Raw genomic sequence first — 16,125 nt, 5'->3', positions numbered from 1 at the left:
AAAAAACACTGGTCCAATACTATCACAGGAACTAATAGAAAATGAAGACTGTAGATAAATGTAGTATATTAGCACGGTTTATTTTACTGGTGTAATAAGAACACATAGGCACTTTTTAATTTGTCTGCTGCTTTCTCTGAATTTGGCTGTCTAGAGAGCTGTCTATGCTTCTAGTTCTTTTTTCAGAAAAGCTTCTCTTCCTGGGACACACTTAAACAGCTGCCTGTTTGTGATAACTTTTGGCTGTGTGAGGTTGACTCCTATGAATATCCCCAGACCCGTGATAATGGCAATGGCAAAAATCACGCAAATCCAAAATCCAGGGATTTCAAAGAGACTCATCAGCCCATTCTTTTTCAGCACTGCATATGAGCCTTCTTTATCTTTTTCATCTTCCTTGGGCACATCTTGGTCCAGTATAAATACTTCATTTGCAGGTATTTTTTCTTTTTGTTCTTCAGCTGACTTTTTTTCCATTAGGGCCTCTTCTGCAGCCTTTTTAATCCATCTGAAGATATACCGCAGCATTCCTGAATTAAACAGAAGAACAACAATCAGCGCTCCCTGCAGTACCAATAGCCCAGACACGCTGCTCATTGCTCTGTTTATCCATCCGCTCCAGAAGAACAGAGCAATGTTTGCCGCTGCCACTACTACTATGATCGATATGTCGAGATAATTTATGTTTAGATTTTCATCTTTTATCCACGCGATAAACATCAAGCTGTAGACGAAGATCAGAATGTAGATAAGCCAGTTCAGCATCCACATAGATAGAACAGCTGCAGCTATCAGAGTGAGCAGAACATATATTGCTGTGTCTTTAATGCTCTTAACAAAAAAGTATCTGACAGCACAAGCCACCGCAAGACAGGCAAGTATTTTTCCGTACAGCATGTAAAACAAAACCATTCCCAGCTCTCCCAATAAAAACGAGAAAACAAAAAACAGGCCGTTTCCCAGTGTCTCGTCGCAGTTAAAAAACTTATCTATGCTATTTATGGCCTTTGAGACAGTTCCCCAGAGATTGAAATAGTCGTTTATCTTTTTTTTAATGACTTCATCAAAAGAAAGAGGCTTTTTCTCTGAGTCCGCCGGCTGATCTGCCTCTTTTTTTGGCTCAATAAGAATGCCCGCGCCTTCAAAGGTTTTAGATGCAGTTTCAACTACACTATATGTGTATCCAAAAGCACTGGTCATCTGTGAAAGTAATTGTCCTTGTGCGCAGAGCTGTGTTTTTCTACTTCCATCTGTTTTGGTTGTATTAAAACTGAATGGATTACTAGAAGTAGTAGTATCTGGTTGTGCGCTGTTGGCATTTTCTGGTGCAACGCTAGAAGGCCTGAAAATCTCCGAATATGCATCTTCATCCAGTACAACATCTTTTAGCGAATTTTCTAAAGTATCAACAGAATGGCGCTCGCTCTGGCCACTTCTACTTTCCAGGCTGTTATTTCCTGCTTCCATTATATGGTAATAAAATTTTTACATCCATCTCTTATATTGTAAAAGATTTCACTAGATATTTAATGTGCCTACTGCACACCCTCTAATAACTGCGTGTGAGCACTCTCTTCGTGCTATACTCTTGCACTCCCAATTATTCATCTTCTTCGCCAACTAGTAAAACTTTTATACTCACAGGATCATGGCTTTTGTCTGCATATCTATTTGTAACTAATTTGATTTGTCTTTATTTTTTTGCATTGCGCAGCCCTTGCTTGGCCATTGCTATCTGTTTGCGTGTTTCTCTATCGGATACCTTCTCTATTGCATTCAGCAGGTTGTTTCCTCCCTTTGTCTTGCATATTCCTATGAACTCTTTCGTCATTGTGCTCGTGAGCAGCTTGGCCACTGCGGCATCCAGGTTGCTATCCAGGAGAGCGATCAGCACCTCCTGTCCTATCTTGTTGAACAGCCAGTATCTCTCGTACAGCCCCATGCACTGCATCTGAAGGGTCTTCTGGTACTTTGTCTTCATTTTCAGCAGTTTAACGGCTAGTTTGTACGATTTTGAGTCAAATCCTCCTGTTTCGTGGAATAGAAGCGTGCTCATAATGGCGTCTTTCTTGAACACTCTCTCCATTGCGCTTTCCACCACTGACACTTTGTTCTCTGCTGCTGCCCTCATGAGAAGCACGTGGACTATGTTGCTGTTTGCTGGAAATGTGTGTATGTGCTCTTCTATGATTCTGTAAATCTCTTCCGGTGCGTATACAGAGATAAAACTTTGCATGAAGTAGTTTCCCACTTTGTCTTTGCACAGATCAGGTATATCTGCCTTTATTCTCTCGAATATCTCGCACAGCTGTGCAGTGCTTGCCAGCTTGCACACTTTCTCGTACAGGAAGGCCTGGAAGCCCGTGACCATTTGCGTGTCCATTATTTTCACCAAGTACTCTGTTATTCTTTCTTTTTCTTTTGTGTCTGCCTGGTCTACATACTCAGAGTACGTTGCTACTCTTGTGGTGTCTTCAATGAAATAGTCAATCGGTGTTTCCCTTATCTCTTCTTTCAGCCCGTCTGTGCTGTAGCCTATTCTCAGCATGGCTCTTATTATGTGGTTGGTTCCTTTGCTTTTGAAGGCCTTTGAAGGGTTACTTAACACAGCTGTTTCAATGCTCTTTAGCAGTGCTTTGTAGCTCTCTGTGAGTGTCTTCTGCTCTTCTATCTTTTTTAGTATGGACTCTATCGCATACGTTGTGCTTCTGTGGTAAATATCCGTTATTTCTATTTTTGATACGAGGCCTGAGAGACTCTCCACTGATAAGTGCTTTATGAACTGCTCCAGCTTCCTTGCCAGACTGCTCACTTGTATTATCTTATTCACTTCGCTCTGTGCCATCTGCACCACCTTTTCGGAGACCTCCTGTTTCTCCTCCTCTGTCATTCCCTCCATCTCTGATACATCTACTCTCTTAAAATACTCCATTCAGTTGCACAAGAAAAATTATACTCTTTTTTTCATTTTCACTTTTATTTTTATTTTTATTTCCATTGCACATTCTTTCTTTTTTGCTCCCATCCATCCTCTTAAAACACCATCAGTAGCCCAATGATCACTCGCTGCCGCTGCCCGCTGTGTACACTGCACAGCTGGCGCTCGGTACTCTCTGGCTGTTCTTCATACATTTGATGTTTCTTAATATAAACACTATGCGTTCGATATTCTCGATGGAATGATCCTTGGGTTCTCTTTTTCGAGCCTCAGCATGTTCTCTGTTCTGTAGTCGTAGGAGCATCTGTGCTCGTCTGAGTATCTGTGCTTCGCACAAAAGACTCTTCTGCACTTACACCCGAATGTGTTGGTTATTCTTAGCTTTGCTCTGCAGTATGAGCACTCGGACGGCCTTGCGCCTCCTTTTGAAACGTCCTGCTTCTTTATATTTTCGTCTGTTTCGATTTTTCTCTTTCTTGTTTGCAGTTTGTCCATGAATAAAAAAACGAATTATTGTTTGGATATTTATGTTTCTTTGGCGTGAGGTCTTCCTGACCGTGTGGAAGGTCGTCAAGAGAGTGGGGCTGATTATTTGCACTATATACCTCTTCTTCTCCTTTAACACTTTATACTCCATACAAATGCTCACTCGTCTTTCCATCCCTATTATTGTGCTGTTTATTGTATATCAGATTCTCATTCTTCTTGTGGGCTTCTCTTTCCTCAGGATGTCTATATCGAAGAACTGCACAACCCTTGAGCTCTTCCCAGAAACCGATGAAACCGAAGACTCTGATGACAGCAGTCTTCATCTCAACCCCTTTGAAAAGGAGCACATATTTGCATACAAACACGAGATGAACATATGCGAGATATGCAACACTTCGCAGCCCATGCGCAGCTACCACTGCAGCGCGTGCAACAGATGCCTGCTGCTTATGTTCAAGCACCTTACATGGTGCGATCTGTGCGTGGGATTCACCAACTACAAATTCTACATTGTTTTTTTGTTTTACTTGGTGATTCTTTCTGGCCTGGGACTTGGCTGCTTCATTGATGCAATTATCAACAACTCTCTTGTTGACTACTCGAATGCTCCCCTGTACGTGTCCATTGTTCTGCAGGCTCTTGGCTTGGTTTTTGTGCTGTACTACTTCGTAGAAGGAGTGTACTCCGTGTGCATCAACCAAACACCGCAGGAAAGAAAGCATCCGATGGAAAACACGAATATATCGTACGACATGGGGTACTACCAGAACTGGAAAATGATCATGGGCGAGTCCTGGTACACGTGGTTTATGCCCAGCTGGACAACCGAGGGAGACGGGCTGAAGTTCCAGCACACGCGAAAAACAGGCCCAGAGGTGTACGAAAGCACTGCACTGACAGTGTCCACCGAGTAGGATCTATCGCGCACTTCACCACATACCGATCTGCATCTTTTAAAATCTTTGAAAATTTTGATATCAATAAATCTGTATTTTATTCTTACTTTCTATGGTTAATTATCGACTCGATTTCTTTCTTTTTTCTCTCCGAAATGTTGAACACATCGAGGGCGCTTGTCTCAAGCATGGTCTTGTACGGACATGTGTGCTGCGGCATCTCTTGCCCTGGCCTGTAGTACGAATGGCTCTGCAGCTCGCTGATGTTTATGCTGTCGTATACGATCTGCGGGTGAGAGTATTTATACTCTGCCCTGAAGCCTGCAGGCACCTCTCTGCATAGATAAATAACGGTTTCATCTGCTGTATCGGCTATTTCACCGCCTCCTGCATAAATTAGCATTTTGAGAGAGTGCGTAAGCGTGTCATTGCTTTTGCATATGTAGAATGCAAGGCCTCGGAATATTCCCTGCGACTGGCCCTGCTGCGAGAGCGCTCTTATCTCTTTTGGAATGCTGTTTATCATTTCCAGAATGTCCATGTTTCCAAAAGACCCGTCTTCAGCCTCTTGTGTGTATTCTTCTCTTGTGTCGTCCTCTGTCTTGAGCGACTTTCCCGTGAATACTTCTTTCTCCTCGCTTCTGCCTCTTTTCTTCTTTTTTATCTTTTTTTTGTTTTTGTCTTCATTTCTGTAGTTGTCAAAATCGTGGTTATTGTTTCTTTCATTTTCCTCCTCGTCTGACTCGCTTTCTGTGCTTTCTTCGCTCTCTTTTTCTTGCAGAGGAACATACTCAAGCACATCTGTGTTCTTATTTCTGAACTCTCTTATGTAGCTGACAAAGTGCGGATGGCCTATTTCTTTGAACAGTCTGAAGTTCACTTTTTCCAGCAGATATGTATTGAACTCTGCATTTTGCACTATAATGTTGTAGTTGATCCCCAGGGTGTCCTCTGCATCGGCCAAGGGATACGCCTCCTTCCAGAACACTTCGTATCCGCTGATCTCTGTGCTGTAAAATATTCCTTCTTTTGCGAGGAATGTTTTTTGGACGTTTTTGGTAAGCGCGAGATAGAGGTAGAACAGAGATAGCTCCCTCTGCACCTTCATCTTAAAGTCGGATTCGAATCGGACGCAGAACTTGTGTTTTTTTCGTATCAGTCTCTCTGTTATTATTATCGCAGTGAGTGCCTCTCCCAGGTCTTCAAAGATGTCTTCAAATGAGGGATACTTCTCCAGCAAAATTTTCCCATAGTCAATTCGCTCATCTTTCAAATACTCTGCCTTGTACTCTCTGCCCGTGCTTTTGTAGCTTATTCTTTTTTCTGCGTTTTCCTCTTTTAGCTTATTTTTCTTGTACGGCTCTGACTCTCTTATTCTGTGGATGTCTGCTATTCTGTACTGTATTCTCGTGCTTCTGTTCGTAAGCATGTCTTTGTGCGGTATGAAAGGATGCGTGTCTGTGAGCACGCAGTATCTGTCAAACTCTTCCGACTTAACCCCCAGACAGATCAGTGCTTCGTCTCGGGTTACGTGTGTTCTTCTTTTAATTACATTTGTGTACCATCGGCCCATTTCGTTAATAAAATTTGCAATATTTTCGCACTCTGTCATATAGCCCAAGAATTCGCTAGTTCAACCGAATAAAATCATGCGCTAGCCAGCATACGCTCTATCTATGCTGCGCCTATCTTCTGCACTTTCTTTCACATACTATCAATGGCTAGCACAAAATAAATAAGCGCATGGAAGAAAAGGAGAACTTACTCACACTTCTAGCCCATAGCACGCAGTCACAGATATAGGCTCATTACATCCACCAAACTATTATGCATACAGCCTAAGAACACGCATGCCCAAACACTGTCCTATCTGTCTATTTTGTACAACTACTACTCTCTGCCAATAATCTACTATGCACGTCTCTAGCTATATTAATCGCACCCATTAGACAGTATAATACAAACTAAGAACAACAATAAACGCACTGTTCATCAGAGAGTATGCGAACAACACAGATCCACACTGAACACATCTCTTACCTTTCCCAGCTATCTGCTCTTTTTCTTTGCAGACTATTCACGTGCATGCATCCTCCAGCAATAATTCTCAGTAATAATCACAATAAATATTTGAACATCTTTATTATTTGTGTCTCTTTTTCTTTTTATTGCACCATGAGGAAGATTTCTTACTTCTACGATCAAGAGATTGGCAACTACAAGTACGCCCCAGGCCACCCCATGAAGCCCCACAGAATCAGACTCACGCACTCGCTTATCATGAACTATTCAGTGTTCAAGCGCCTCAACGTGTACTCTCCCATTCCTGCGTCTTTTGATGATCTGACTCGCTTCCACTCGGATGACTACGTGCAGTTCTTGCAGGAGATAAAGAAAGAGAACGCAGACACAAAGGAAAAAGAGCTGGCCAAATACAACATGATAGAAGACTGTCCTGTATTCGAGGGAGTCTACGAGTACTGCCAAACCACCGCAGGAGGATCTATCCAGGGTGCCACACATCTGAACGAGGGAATATGCGATGTCGCGATTAACTGGGCAGGAGGCCTGCACCACGCCAAAAGAAGAGAGGCCTCGGGGTTTTGCTACGTGAATGATATTGTCCTGGGCATACTGGAGCTCCTCAGATACAACGAGAGAGTGATGTACATTGACATAGACGTGCACCACGGGGACGGGGTGGAGGAGGCGTTCTACTGCAGTGACAGAGTCATGACTATTTCCTTCCACATGCACGGCGAGTTCTTCCCCGGGACAGGGGCAGTATCTGACGTGGGCATAGAAAAGGGCAGAGGATACAGCATAAATGTGCCTTTGAATTCAGGCATCGATGATATGACGTACTTATCGATCTTTAAGCCTGTGGTTGGCTCTGCAGTGGAGAAGTATCGGCCAAATGTGATAGTGCTGCAGTGCGGTGCTGATTCCCTCGCTGGAGACAGGCTGGGGTGCTTCAACCTAACGCACAAGGGACACGCAGGGTGTGTGGAGTTCGTTAAGTCTCTGAACATCCCCCTCATGATCCTTGGGGGAGGAGGATACACTATCTCCAACGTAAGCAGAGTGTGGGCGTACGAGACTGCAGTGCTCGCAGATGTTGATGTGGCTGCGGAGATACCGTACACCGAGTACTTCGATCACTACCACCCGAACTACACGCTCGAAGTGCTTCCCATGACCATGGACAACCAAAACACGAAGAAGTACATAGAAAGAATCCAGGAGGAGGTGCTGGAGAACATTCGAGAGATGGGCGGAAGGCCATCGGTGCAGAATTTGCAGACAATGAAGTCTCTTATGACGGAAACTGCGGATGAAACAAATGAAGAAATGTGGAGCAGATTGAAAGAGAGAAGGATATTCAAAGAAAAAGATGCAGATAACTCAGACAACTTCATTGAGTATTCTTTCGAAGACGAGACCATTCGGTCTTCCTAGGCTGTTTAAATATAAGGTGATTTCAATCTGTTTATTTGTCTTAATTTTATTTTACTTTCAAAATCAAAGAGTGTGATACGAATAGTTTATTATCAAAGACTGGTCTACACCAGGAGAACGCTGAGGTCGTTCACCAGCTCTTCAGCCTGTGCAATGTCCCCTATAAGAAACTCGCCTGGGGAAAAAGACAGCATTTCTCCGTCTATTGCTATATCTTGTATCGTGTCTAGTACGTATATTCCATGGACCTCTGTGCTGTTTTTTTCTTTGTGTCTTTCTGGGATGTCTTTTAGCGGGGTGTAGATCTTTTCTTCTTTGTTTATGAGGATGTACGCGGTGTAGTACTCTTTTTCTTTTTCCGAGAGAAGCTGCTCATTTTTTATGTAGAAGTTGTTTCTTATCTTCTCGAGGCGAAGTAGGAGATACTCTGTTAGCATCCACTCCAGCCTGTCTATTTCTATCTTGTATATGTGCTCTTTTATTCTGTTTTTATTTTCTTCTTCCTGCTGTCTTGTTTTCTGTCTCTGCAGGAGAAACTGCACTCTCTCCACCAGGTCCTCATCGTATGGAAGGAGTCTTTTTGCTTCTCTTTCATTTAAGTATCGCATCGTGAGATACTCCACAACAGAGAGTCTTTCCATTGTAAAATTATTTTAAGCAAAATCCAGAAATAATCCCACAAAACTAAAAGCACAGCACGCTGAGACTTTAATTGCAGTTTCTCCACAGCTGGAAGACACTCTTTCACTTGGTGTAGAGTGCGCCATTATATGCTGTGCTGTTTTTCACCAACTAATTATCATCTCAATGCCAAATTATTATCGCTTCATCTACTCTGCCACACTCCCATATCAAAACCTGATGCAGTAAAATTTAAAAAAGCAATCTTTCTTAAACAATCTTACATGAAAATTTTAAATAAAAACGTACCTGAATGCCTGTCAGCATATCTGCACTTCTATCACCTCACAAGGCCAACTGGGCGCTAAAATGATCCGCCTGCAATGTCGTACAGCGGATTGATTGGCCTCTTGCACAGCGGACACACATCGTCTATGCCAAACCACTCGTCTATGCAGGTCATGTGGAAATGGTGTCTGCACGGCAGCTTTCTTATCTGCTCCTTTTCTGCATACGGCGCCAGACAGATCGTGCACTGCGCGTCTTCCTCTTTTATCTTTCCTCCGAGCGTGTATTCTATCACGGGAAGAGTTGGTCGCACATAATTCAGCAGAAGAAGTATCAAAATAACAGAGAATATCGGAGCCAGCACCACTGCAATCCCGTAGAACACCCAAATGCGCGTGAGGTTGTAGAGGATGGGAATGTCCTCTTTTGACGAGTGGTACTGCTGCAGCCACTTGAATCCTATGAAGTACAGGAAAAGCGTAAGAATGTCGAGGAGATTGTTGAAAAGCGTGGACTCTGCGCCCTGTGTGAACTCGAGAGGCCTTCTATTCAGAATGTATCCCCAGTGCCGCACAACGAATGAAGACGTGTGGGCTGCGGTGAGGAAAGTGTACACAATGATGAAGAGCCTGAACGGGCTCTGCGTTGGGTTGTTCTGCGTGAGAAGGAGCGCAACCACGTTTATCCCTATTTGGAAAAGCTTAAACAAAATCGAAAGAATGGAAAGAATGCGGACAAAAGATGTCTGCGTTACGCCGTCAATTAGCTGCCTGACTCGGTATGCTCTGAAGTCTGGAGTAGCCAACGGGCTATCCACGACAAGTACCAGCGGCGGTGCTCTTGTGTTTTCTTCCATAGGCTGTTGCATTTCTTGGAATTCTGTGGAAATGGTTTCAAAGCATCTTTCTATGGCCCCTTCCATGCACCAATCAGAAAATGATCGCAGAGAGCCCAATGAAATAAAATATTTGCACTAGCTATGGGCTAATACTGAGCAATCAATGGCGATCCAAGATGAATTGCCAATAATGATCAAAAGCAGCGAGAAGAGCAATATGCGGCAATCAGGATACAGCACATTCCAATCAGCAGTGCACACTTTCTTCTCCATCTTTAATCGTTGAGAGTGTATCAAAGTGCAGATGTTTTTGTGTTAGTTTGGACATATTCAGCAATAGTTTGTAAAAGCAGTAAAAATAATAAACAAAGTGTCTCTGGAGAGTATGGAATGGTAAATTTTTTATAATATTTCTTGTATTTTATTTTAGCAGAAAGTGTTCAACTCCACTGTATATTGTGTTTTGATGGCAGCTAGTCTTTTTGTTGTCTTTTTCTGCTATCTCTCTGTTTCCATTCTTCTTCTTTTCAGCGATCTTTCCATCTTCCTTTTCTCGTCTTCGTCTTGGAAGGGAGCAAACTTCTTCAGCGGGTACTGTCTCTTAAGTGTTTTGTCGTCTGCTAGCAGAATATCTTTCACCGATAGCCCGAGGTCCACTGTGGGAACTTTCACGTACTCAAAAGTTCCCTGCTTCTTTAGAGATCCGTACTCTTCCCCTATTTCTCTTATCTCTGAGAGAATCTTTTTGATTTCTTTTACGGTCTCTCTGTCATGCTGCAGCTCTCCCTTCTCGGCGAGCTGTTCTAGCTGTTTTAGCTCCTGCGCCTCCATCTCTGATCCCTTTATCTTTGGCCGTTTTTCTTCTTTTTCGCTGAAGTATTCTTCTCCAAAGAGGTCTTCCAGTATTTTGTCCAGCTCTCTTCTGTCATAGCTGTCTTCCAGTCTTATCTTTGACACCTTTCTTTTGCTGAGCCCTGAAACACTTCTCAAAATGCTCAATCTGTCTGCAAACTGCTGTTTCTTCAGGTTTTTAAGTCTTTTTATTTCCTCCTGTTTTATTTTTTCTTCTTCTCGGTTTCTCATTTTTTTCCTCAGCTCTTTTCTCTTTCTCTGCTGTGTTGGCTTCTTCACTGTGCTGTACTTTCCTCCCGTGGCAGGCATGCCTTCTTTGTCAAACTCTTCTATCATTTCTATCTCCTCGCTGTCTTCTTCCAGGAACAGCTCGGTGTCCTCTTTTTCTTTTTTTTCCAGCTCTTTTTGCCATCCTCCTTTCAGCACGTATTCTGTTAGGAACTCGTCTGTGTCTTCTTCTCCTCCCTCTTCCTTGGGCTTCTTTTGGAAGAGCTCGTCGTCTACCTCTACTTCATCCATGGCAGCTATGAACGCATCGATGTTTTGTTTCTGCTCTGTGTCATACTGCACTCTTTTTTTTACTCTTTCCTTCTTTCTGTCTCCTTCCCGTGTGGTTTCCTCTTTTTCTTCTCTGCTTTCTTCTTCTGTGTTCTCATTTTCTTCCATTTTATCCAGAACAGCGTCTCTGTAGTAGTCCTTCAGTCTGTACGATCTTTCTTTTTCTCTTTCTTTTATCTGTGCGGTGCCTGCTGTTTTGTGGCTCTGCTTGATCTCTTCAAATATCTGCCTCTCTTTATCGTATATTTCTGGCTCTTTGTTTCTTATCTTCTCTATTAGCTTCTGCACTGCCACGTTTTCCTCTTCGCTTTCTTCGTAGGATGCGTCGTCTTCTGTCTCTTCTTGCGACAGCTCGTCTTTGTATTTACTTTCCAGCTCTTTTATTTCCTCTGCTCTTTTTTTGGCCTCGTATTTCTTTTGCTGTCTTGAATCTATTTTGAACGGATTTTCGTTGTTCTGCTGCATGGCCTGTGGTCTGAAAATTTTTATCGAGTCCTCATAAATACCATGCACACTGTCCCACTGCACTCTTAGCCAATACTCTGCCCGTGTATCTCACTGCAGAATCAAACACCACTAATACTCCCGCTATCTTTCGGTCTTTCATGTGTTTCTGACACTCTTGCACAGCATTATCTCTAATAACAGAGAAAGCACCAAAAGATCCACAGGATAAAGAAAAACAAGCTCTACATTAAAAGAGAATGTACAACTTAGAGACTAGTTCCATAAAAGTAAAATCAAACTGTTATTTATTGGCAGACATCTACTAAATACTATAGCAATATTTACAGGATCATTTATGCATGGCTACATTCTATTTTTATGAGCTTATTCAAGATAAAACGCATTATTTGCAGAGTAGTATAAAACATAAGAGGCTGGTGATAACCTATCATTATGGACCTGGATTATATTGATAACACCTACAAAACTATTTACATACAATAATAGCTTCCTAGATGCTACCAATATGATACGAGCCCATAATAATAAGTTATCGCCAGCCTCTTACGTTCCTTCTTCTTTCTCTGCTTCTATTTATACTTTTGTTTTTCCAGATATTTCCACATATCAATCATCTTTCTGCTCCATCAACACTTCTCTGATCATTTTCTATAGTTGATTAAAAAATGCTCTAAAATAGTCAAGGCCTGCCTTGCACTTCTAAACTAAAGTGATCTCAGCTAAAAAGTATCGCATAAAACAAGCCAGAACAACCAATAATTCTCCTATAATCAAGTACATACAAAAAACAGCACTAAGTGTGTTACTCGTACTCTACTAGAAAGCATTATTCTGTAGAGTCAAATAAAGCACTCTGTCTAGAAAATTTATATATTGACTATATCAAACCATTGAGAATTCTGTCCAATTCTATGCACAATTGCTAAAGAGCTACTTGAGTTTAAGAAGTACAAGACAGGCTTTGACTGTAAATTATCTCTTATCTGCTTCTATTTATATTTTTAATCTTCCAGAAATTTCCATATATCAATTACTCTTATGTTCTTGTCAATGTGATTCTTATTAAGTGCGATAATATGAATTTACTAGTATTCCAAGAATAAATAAAAGTGAAAATAAAAATAAAAAGTACAGGACAATTCGAGTATAGTAAGCTGTTTTTATTTTAAAATTGTAAGCATTGTGTGATATCGTAGAATAGTGGCAACTAAGCAGGTGATAAACGTGCTCATATGGCTATTAGTATTGGAAGGAGGATTGCGAATAGGCACAGGCCTATGAACAGAGAGTCTGATCTTTCCTTTAGTTTACATATTGATGCTTCTTTACCCTCACACGATGACACATCTGTTGGAGACACTCCATTGGAGAGTTGCGAGAGAGTTTGTCTTCTTTTTATGTTGCTGTTGTTTGTGGTGGCTGTTAAAAGGACGCTTATCTGTGACAGCTTCTTGAATGTGTCTGTCCATTGGTTGCTTCTTATTTTTCTATCAAGCGATTTTATGTTGTTCAAACTGCTATTCATGCTATCCGCTGCTGCATATATCGCACTCTGATTTATCATATTTCTGTGCGGATTTGTGGAGACAAGATTGTTGAAGTCTTTTCTGACTTGGAAGAGTCTGTCCAGCTGTGCCGATATGGTTTGGATGTCTTCTGCTGTGTTGCTGGTTAGCACGATGTTGATCTGTCTCTGCAAATGGTCTGTAGATCTTTTGATCGACTCTTTGAGGACCATTTCAGGCATATCTATTATTCCAGAAAGCGTTTTAACATTCTCCTGTGCCTGAAACATTTGCGACTCGCACTTCAGGCCATTTGCGCATATCGACGCAAGCGCTGTTGAGTTCACCAGCGCAATAAATCCCAAAATCAAGCTGAAAATAAGAGAAACACACATACCCGTGTAGAACACAAAGTACAGCCATTTTCTGTCAAGCACAATTGCAATAATCACACCTAGCACAAGGAACACCTGAATAAATATCAGAACTTCTGTAGTGATAAGGGCGTAGTTTAGGGAGTTGAAGAAAGGATTACCGCTGTTGTATCCGGAAGAGTAAGAGCCATTTTGCGCAATGATATTATTTGGCAAATTTGCGTTGCTTTTGACCATCTCATGAACTGCGTCGTCGACTGACAAAGCTCTTTTGTCAAATCGATCGCTGGAGCTGTCCTCCAAAGACTCCACTGCTCCTGACGTAATAACCAGGCCTCGTGCCGGATGGTTTCCTTCTTTTTCTGTGACTATTGTTTTTTTTATTCTTCGCGTCTTTACTTTGAACATTTCCGGTACCACTACGCGCACATTGCTGATACTCACACAGACAGAGTCGTTGGCCATTCGGAGCTGTGTTGTTTTTCTGCTTGTTCCTGCAAATATGCTCTCGTATTTATTCACAAGAGAGAGTATACCCTGCTCTATCGTGTTGAAGTCTACTCCTATGGTGCTGAGCTCTTCTCTGGCGAAATAAGACACTTTGTTAAAGTTTTTGAACCCATTCATTAAGTCCACAGAGTATTCTCTGTACTGGTTTTTGCTCACATCAATGCTTCGCTCAATGTCCTGGTACTCTCTGTTCACCTTGTCGATGTACTGCAGGTCTGCCTTTGCTTCGTTGAACTCGTTTTCCTCAAGCACCAAACAGTTTGTGCAATTTTTTTGATTTTCATTTTGATTGTTTTTGAAGATGCAATACTCTGTTTTCATCGGCTGCAGGGCACTGCCACCGCCCATGCTAACACTGCCCATGTTACTGGAGCCATTCACAAAAGAAGGGGACACCATTGATGTGTCTATAGGCGGTCTTTTTTTCAGGGTGTTCTCTCTGACCAATTTCCTGTATGCTTCTGCTGCTCTGTCCCCCATGTTCATTTGATCGGTTGTTTTTTCCAGGGTATCGTTTAGATCATTTCTGCACAGTCTTTGTCTGTTGACGGGTGTGTTAACAATCAGCGGAGAAAATGGAATGGATATTTCCACATTTTTGTACCTTGTGTCCAAGGCTACGTCTATTTTCAGCATTTTTTGAACGCTTTCAAGGAGAAAGATAGACACAACCATGAACACAAAGGCGCACAAAGTGTCTTTCTGTGTGAATTCGCGCTTTCTCAGAATGATAAGCGCTAGGCACACAACGGCAATAACCGTGGATATAATAACTGTAAGTATCATCCTGGTGGACGAAAGGGCAGTCATCCACACGGCATCCCACTCGCTAAACTCCCATATACTTATCCTTTCCAAGACTGCATACTTCAATAGGGCGTGTCTTACTGTGCTTCCCAGTGATTCGTATCCCATTGCGGTGCTGCATTGTGTTTCTTAAATTCTGTTTCATTTTCCGTGTTTCACATTTCATTATTTTTAATATTGCACACTCTGCACTTTATTCTTATTCGTGCAGGTGCACATTTCGCCATGATTTCAGACAGTTTCAGAATGACCAAATCATCAGGATCTCTTTCAAATCACTGAGTACATCACTAAATGAGAATAAAAACACACAGTACTAGATAGTGCATTGTACATGCGTATAGCGAAAGAATTTACTGCAGCAGATACATAGAACACATTCTGTAAGTACAGACAGTGTGTACATATGATGCACTCTGTAATTGTGGGCACTTGCATAGAGTGTGCTGCTATTTATCCTATCTGTACCAATAAATAAACGAAAAATCAAAATTATTGTGTGTTATTTTTACATCTGCTTTTCTGCTCTTTCCGCCATCTCTTTTTGTCCGTGTTTTATTTTTATTTTATTCGTGTTTGCTTATTTTTATTATCCATGCATGAAGAGTATGCTCTTTTCAAGATTCTAGTGGTAGGAAGCAGCGGTGTGGGGAAAACGTGTCTGCTGCTGCGGTACACAGACAGCATTTACAAGGAGACATATGGCACAACCATTGGAGTAGATTTTAAAATGAAAAATATTGAAATAGATGGAAAGATGGTTAAGCTGCAGCTGTGGGACACTGCGGGCCAAGAGAGATTCAGAACTATCACATCAAGCTACTACAGAAACGCAAACGGAATACTGCTGGTCTTTGACATCACTGATGCCGACAGTTTTAACGATCTAAAAGGGTGGATTAGCGAGATAAGAAACAACATCAGCAGCACCATAGTTATATCTGTGCTGTGCAACAAGATCGACTCAGAAAAAAACACGGTAACAGACGAAGAAATGGACAACTTCGTATCAAAGTATAAAACAGACACACTGCGCATAATCGGATACACCAAAGTGTCTGCCAAAACAGGAGAAGGCGTGTCCGAGGCCTTCAAAGAAATAGCTGAGCACATAATGAAGGAGTCTCCCCCTGAAAAAAGAAAAGAAAGAGTGAATATAGAAAGTGATGAAAGTGTACAGGGATGGTGTTGCATAGGATAATGGCTATTAGATAAAGTATTAGATAGAATGCTGAATGAACACTGCTAGCTATTGGATGATCTGTTTGGCACTCACTGTGCTGTTTTTTGATTTTTAGATGGAGTTTTAGCCACTAGATGAGATACTAGATGGATTTTCTTCTCACAAATTGATATTCTTATCTATTAAATGGGCTCCTGAATTCTCCACCAGATAGAGTGCTGAATGGATGAATGCTTAGTTATTTTATCAGGTGGTCTAGGCTATGGCCATAATCCTATCATAGATTCAATAAAATTCATTTGCATTTTAATTTATTTTTAATTCTATTTTTCATTTATT

At 41.7% G+C, this 16,125-nt stretch overlaps 11 protein-coding genes across 11 annotated transcripts; 3 read left to right on the top strand and 8 right to left on the bottom strand.

Moving 5' to 3' along the window:
• Positions 1–162: 162 nt before the first annotated feature.
• NEMIN01_1974 (uncharacterized protein) lies at positions 163–1,467 on the bottom strand (the record flags this gene model as incomplete). The annotated part of the gene is made up of 1 exon (XM_051477916.1): positions 163–1,467. The coding sequence occupies one exon, from the start codon at positions 1,465–1,467 to the stop codon at positions 163–165; it is 1,305 nt and encodes a 434-aa protein (XP_051333876.1).
• Positions 1,468–1,693: 226 nt separating this feature from the next.
• NEMIN01_1973 (uncharacterized protein) lies at positions 1,694–2,932 on the bottom strand (the record flags this gene model as incomplete). The annotated part of the gene is made up of 1 exon (XM_051477915.1): positions 1,694–2,932. One exon carries the CDS (start codon positions 2,930–2,932, stop codon positions 1,694–1,696), a length of 1,239 nt encoding a protein of 412 aa, XP_051333875.1.
• A 222-nt stretch (positions 2,933–3,154) lies between these two features.
• On the bottom strand, positions 3,155–3,433 carry NEMIN01_1952 (uncharacterized protein; the record flags this gene model as incomplete). Its single annotated transcript, XM_051477894.1, has 1 exon — positions 3,155–3,433. The coding sequence occupies one exon, from the start codon at positions 3,431–3,433 to the stop codon at positions 3,155–3,157; it is 279 nt and encodes a 92-aa protein (XP_051333854.1).
• Positions 3,434–3,465: 32 nt separating this feature from the next.
• NEMIN01_1972 (palmitoyltransferase ZDHHC2/15/20) lies at positions 3,466–4,341 on the top strand (the record flags this gene model as incomplete). Its single annotated transcript, XM_051477914.1, has 1 exon — positions 3,466–4,341. The coding sequence occupies one exon, from the start codon at positions 3,466–3,468 to the stop codon at positions 4,339–4,341; it is 876 nt and encodes a 291-aa protein (XP_051333874.1).
• An 85-nt stretch (positions 4,342–4,426) lies between these two features.
• On the bottom strand, positions 4,427–5,896 carry NEMIN01_1971 (pescadillo; the record flags this gene model as incomplete). Its single annotated transcript, XM_051477913.1, has 1 exon — positions 4,427–5,896. One exon carries the CDS (start codon positions 5,894–5,896, stop codon positions 4,427–4,429), a length of 1,470 nt encoding a protein of 489 aa, XP_051333873.1.
• A 602-nt stretch (positions 5,897–6,498) lies between these two features.
• NEMIN01_1970 (histone deacetylase 1/2) lies at positions 6,499–7,782 on the top strand (the record flags this gene model as incomplete). The annotated part of the gene is made up of 1 exon (XM_051477912.1): positions 6,499–7,782. One exon carries the CDS (start codon positions 6,499–6,501, stop codon positions 7,780–7,782), a length of 1,284 nt encoding a protein of 427 aa, XP_051333872.1.
• Positions 7,783–7,886: 104 nt separating this feature from the next.
• NEMIN01_1969 (uncharacterized protein) lies at positions 7,887–8,423 on the bottom strand (the record flags this gene model as incomplete). The annotated part of the gene is made up of 1 exon (XM_051477911.1): positions 7,887–8,423. One exon carries the CDS (start codon positions 8,421–8,423, stop codon positions 7,887–7,889), a length of 537 nt encoding a protein of 178 aa, XP_051333871.1.
• Positions 8,424–8,767: 344 nt separating this feature from the next.
• Positions 8,768–9,613, bottom strand: NEMIN01_1968 (uncharacterized protein; the record flags this gene model as incomplete). Its single annotated transcript, XM_051477910.1, has 1 exon — positions 8,768–9,613. One exon carries the CDS (start codon positions 9,611–9,613, stop codon positions 8,768–8,770), a length of 846 nt encoding a protein of 281 aa, XP_051333870.1.
• A 414-nt stretch (positions 9,614–10,027) lies between these two features.
• On the bottom strand, positions 10,028–11,404 carry NEMIN01_1967 (uncharacterized protein; the record flags this gene model as incomplete). Its single annotated transcript, XM_051477909.1, has 1 exon — positions 10,028–11,404. One exon carries the CDS (start codon positions 11,402–11,404, stop codon positions 10,028–10,030), a length of 1,377 nt encoding a protein of 458 aa, XP_051333869.1.
• Positions 11,405–12,635: 1,231 nt separating this feature from the next.
• NEMIN01_1966 (uncharacterized protein) lies at positions 12,636–14,711 on the bottom strand (the record flags this gene model as incomplete). The annotated part of the gene is made up of 1 exon (XM_051477908.1): positions 12,636–14,711. The coding sequence occupies one exon, from the start codon at positions 14,709–14,711 to the stop codon at positions 12,636–12,638; it is 2,076 nt and encodes a 691-aa protein (XP_051333868.1).
• Positions 14,712–15,198: 487 nt separating this feature from the next.
• On the top strand, positions 15,199–15,804 carry NEMIN01_1965 (Ras-related protein Rab-1A; the record flags this gene model as incomplete). Its single annotated transcript, XM_051477907.1, has 1 exon — positions 15,199–15,804. The coding sequence occupies one exon, from the start codon at positions 15,199–15,201 to the stop codon at positions 15,802–15,804; it is 606 nt and encodes a 201-aa protein (XP_051333867.1).
• Positions 15,805–16,125: the final 321 nt, after the last annotated feature.

This window comes from Nematocida minor (assembly GCF_024244105.1).
Source record: "Nematocida minor strain JUm1510 chromosome Unknown 7758, whole genome shotgun sequence".
Classification (NCBI taxonomy): Eukaryota; Fungi; Microsporidia; genus Nematocida; species Nematocida minor.
Note: the sequence above shows the minus strand (reverse complement) of the source record. Positions and strands in the feature narration are given on the sequence as shown.